This window comes from Mustela lutreola, chromosome 1, assembly GCF_030435805.1.
Source record: "Mustela lutreola isolate mMusLut2 chromosome 1, mMusLut2.pri, whole genome shotgun sequence".
Taxonomy (NCBI): Eukaryota; Metazoa; Chordata; class Mammalia; order Carnivora; family Mustelidae; genus Mustela; species Mustela lutreola.
This window is the reverse complement of record NC_081290.1, coordinates 233,548,725-233,552,196: the sequence shown is the minus strand read 5'-3', so window position 1 is coordinate 233,552,196 and position 3,472 is coordinate 233,548,725. Positions and strand designations below refer to the sequence as shown.

The window sequence follows — 3,472 nt, the reverse complement described above, 5'->3', positions numbered from 1 at the left end:
TTTTCAAACACAAAATTACTAAAAATATTTTTAAATCATAGTACGTTAATATGAGCACCAATGACTGCAACAAGACTGATACAACTTTCTCAGAAATCTACGTGACATGCTCAGAAGTGTTCAGATCATTTGACCATAATCCTACATTCAAATCTACCCTGAAGAATATATTTGAAATGCAAAGAATTGTTGAAAGATGTGTGTCTTATTAAATTATGGCCCTTAAATTCTCCTTTCTTCTCCAGAAATATTGACTCATGAAGACCAAAGCCTGGTGAGGGTAAGAAAGGCCCTGGTGGGGTCCAGGTACAGAAACCAGGCCTCCTGTATCTCTTATCTTCCCAGAGCCATCCTGCACCCCAGGAATAATGTCAGCATGGAGCAATGGCAGCTCCAATGTGTCCTATACCAGCTTCCTCCTGGTGGGCTTCCCAGGGCTGCAGGAGTCCCACGCCCTCCTGGTGTTGCCCTTCCTCAGCCTCTATCTGGTGATCCTCTCTGCCAACACACTGATCATCCACACGGTGGTTGCCCAGCGGAGCCTGCATCAACCCATGTACCTGCTCATCGCTCTGCTCCTGGCTGTCAGTATCTGTGTTGCCACCACCGTGATGCCCGCCATGATGTTCAGCTTCTCCACGCACTTCAACCGCATCTCCCTGCCTCGCTGTCTGCTCCAGATGTTCTGCATCTATTTCCTCATTGTCTTTGACTGCAACATCCTGCTGGTCATGGCCCTGGACCGCTATGTTGCAATCTGCTACCCTCTCCGCTACCCCAAAATAGTGACGGGACAGTTGCTGGCTGGCTTGCTGGGCGTGGCAGCTGCCAGGAGCACTTGCATCGTCGCTCCAGTGGTGGGACTGGCCTCCCAGGTTCACTTTTGCCACTCAGACATAATCCACCACTTTGCCTGTGAGCACATGGCCCTAATGAAGCTCTCCTGCGGGGACATCTCCCTGAACAAGACTGTGGGGCTCACTGTCCGCTTCTTCAACAGAGTCCTGGACATGCTGCTCCTTGGAGCTTCCTACTCCCGCATCATCCATGCCGCCTTCCAGATTTCATCTGGCAGAGCTCGTTCAAAGGCCCTGAACACCTGTGGCTCCCACCTGCTGGTCATCTTCACCGTCTACTCTTCCACCATGTCCTCGTCCATCATCTACCGTGTGGCTCGCACCGCCTCCCAGGATGTGCACAACCTACTCAGTGCCTTCTACCTGCTGCTCCCATGTCTAGTAAACCCCATCATCTATGGAGCCAGGACCAAGGAAATCAGGCAGCACCTGGCAATTCTGTTCCAAAGGGAACAGCTACCTGCACCACCTGAGAAACCCCAGTCTCTGCCCTCACAAGGGGAGCTTCCTGCCTAACTCTTTGGAATTAGAGGTCCCACAGTCACTCTCACTAGCAAGAGGATAAATGTGTTAGTGAGTCATCCCTGCCATATTCTGGCTTTGACTATCTGCCTTCATCTTTGAGAGTCTTTTATCCATTTTCTGTAAACAGCTACTAATCCAGAGTTATACAGTAAAACTGTATAACTTACTATAAGCTTACTATAAAGTAAGCTTCTGTCTCTGCCTTCTAAACTTTCTCCCCTTTTTTCTGCATGTGATTTTCATTCATTCATATATAATTTTCAAACAGCTACTTTACATACACCATGCTAACCCTATGATTGCAAAGAAAGGGGGAAAAAAACAGTCTCTTCCCTGAAGGAGGCTCCAGTCTATAAAGTTCCCAAGGTATAAAGACATGGAATATCAATGATAGCTTTATGTATAAAACTCTGTAGGAACACAGAGGAAAGACAAGTACTCAAAACTCTTCACTGAGAAGGTGAATTTGAGTTATGTTTGAAAGATAAGATAAGATGTTTGCAGGAGAGGAAGGAGACAGAAGAAAAGGCATTTCAAGCCAAAAGCAGCAGTGGGTACAAAGGCACAGAGGCATGGGTAGACACGGCCGAGTGGACTCTCCCCACCAAACCCAGTCTCCCTGCATAGGAGCAGTACAGGCCAGGCAGGGAAGGAGGCCAGGTGGGCACGCAGAGGCCAGGTGATGAAGGGCCTCATCTATCGTGATAAGGAGTTTAAGGTTTACTCTAGGCAGTATGTAGCCATGTAAGAGTACAAAGCAGCAAAGTGGCAAGGTCCTATCTGTGTTTTGGAAAGATAGCTCTGCAGCCCTAGTAGAGCATTGTGAGAAGAAATGAGATGGTTGGAAAGAAAAACACTAAAGTAAAAGACTTTGGAGGTTGTACATTTATGGATAATGATCTGGAGTATGATCATGTATTTGTGACCTGGACTGGATGGACAATATGTCACTAGTGTTGAAGGAAGCAAATGATTAAACCAAGATGGAGTACAGGTCATGGACATGAATGCACTGTATTGTAGTCTAGAAGAATGGTGGGAGTTGGGGAGGAAAGGTAGACTGAGCCAATGTCCTCCGTGAAAATGAGAAAAGGATCTTGAAGCTGTTAGAGAGCAAGGATGAGGAAGGAAGAGAATACAAAGCTGGAAATTCAGCCCACACTACACTACAGCCCACACCATCAGAGAGGGAACCTTTTTGTAATTTGCATAAAAATACGCTATGTACTAGACACAACTTTGATCAAAACACACCAAAGGAAACCAAAAGGTAAGCCACAGATTTGGGGAAGATATTTGCAATAAATTTAACCAAAAAACTGATAGCTAGAATATGTAAAGAACAACTACAAATCAACAAGAAAAAGACAGATAATACGCAAAAGACTTAAAGAGTCATTTCAAAAAATAAGTATAAGAAAAAGTATTTGACCTTTAGCCTCTCGCATATAAGATGTTCAGGTTGCACACTGTACAACTTCACACATGTATTGTGTAAACATAACAGATTCATTCATGTAATACAAAATTTCCCAGAAGATAACCACAAAATTCTCATGCATTACCAGGGAGGTCGTAGATTGGTGAACCACTCTGGAAGATAACTTGTCATTATCTAGTGAAATTGAAGATATGTATACCCCAAGACCCCATAAATTTCCTCAGATACCTGGCCATCAAAATACATGTATAAGAATTTTCATAGTAGCATTGTTCCTAGTTGTGAAAAACTAGAAACAAAATAATGTCCTTGAGCAATAACATGTGTAAATAGATTATGGTACATTCATACATTAGGATGCTATGAATAATAAAATACAGTCACAAGTACAATATCCATTCATGATAAAAATCCTCTGCAAAGTGGGTCTAGAGAAAATATACCTCAACATAATAAAGGTCATATATGAAAAACCCACAGCTAATATCATACTCAATGGTGAAAAGCTGAAAACTTTTCCCTAAGGTCAGGAAGAACACAAGGATGTCCACTCTTACCACTTTTATTCAGCATAGTACTGGAAGTCCTAGCCATAGTAATTAGACAATATAAAGAAATAAAAGACAACCAAACTGATAAGGAAGAAGTA

At 43.5% G+C, this 3,472-nt stretch overlaps 1 protein-coding gene across 1 annotated transcript; it reads left to right on the top strand.

Annotated features, from left to right (window-relative positions):
• Positions 1 to 368: 368 nt before the first annotated feature.
• LOC131833367 (olfactory receptor 52K1-like) lies at positions 369 to 1,373 on the top strand. Its single transcript, XM_059176588.1, has one exon. The coding sequence runs from the start codon at positions 369 to 371 to the stop codon at positions 1,371 to 1,373; it is 1,005 nt and encodes a 334-aa protein (XP_059032571.1).
• The last annotated feature ends 2,099 nt before the right edge of the window (positions 1,374 to 3,472 follow it).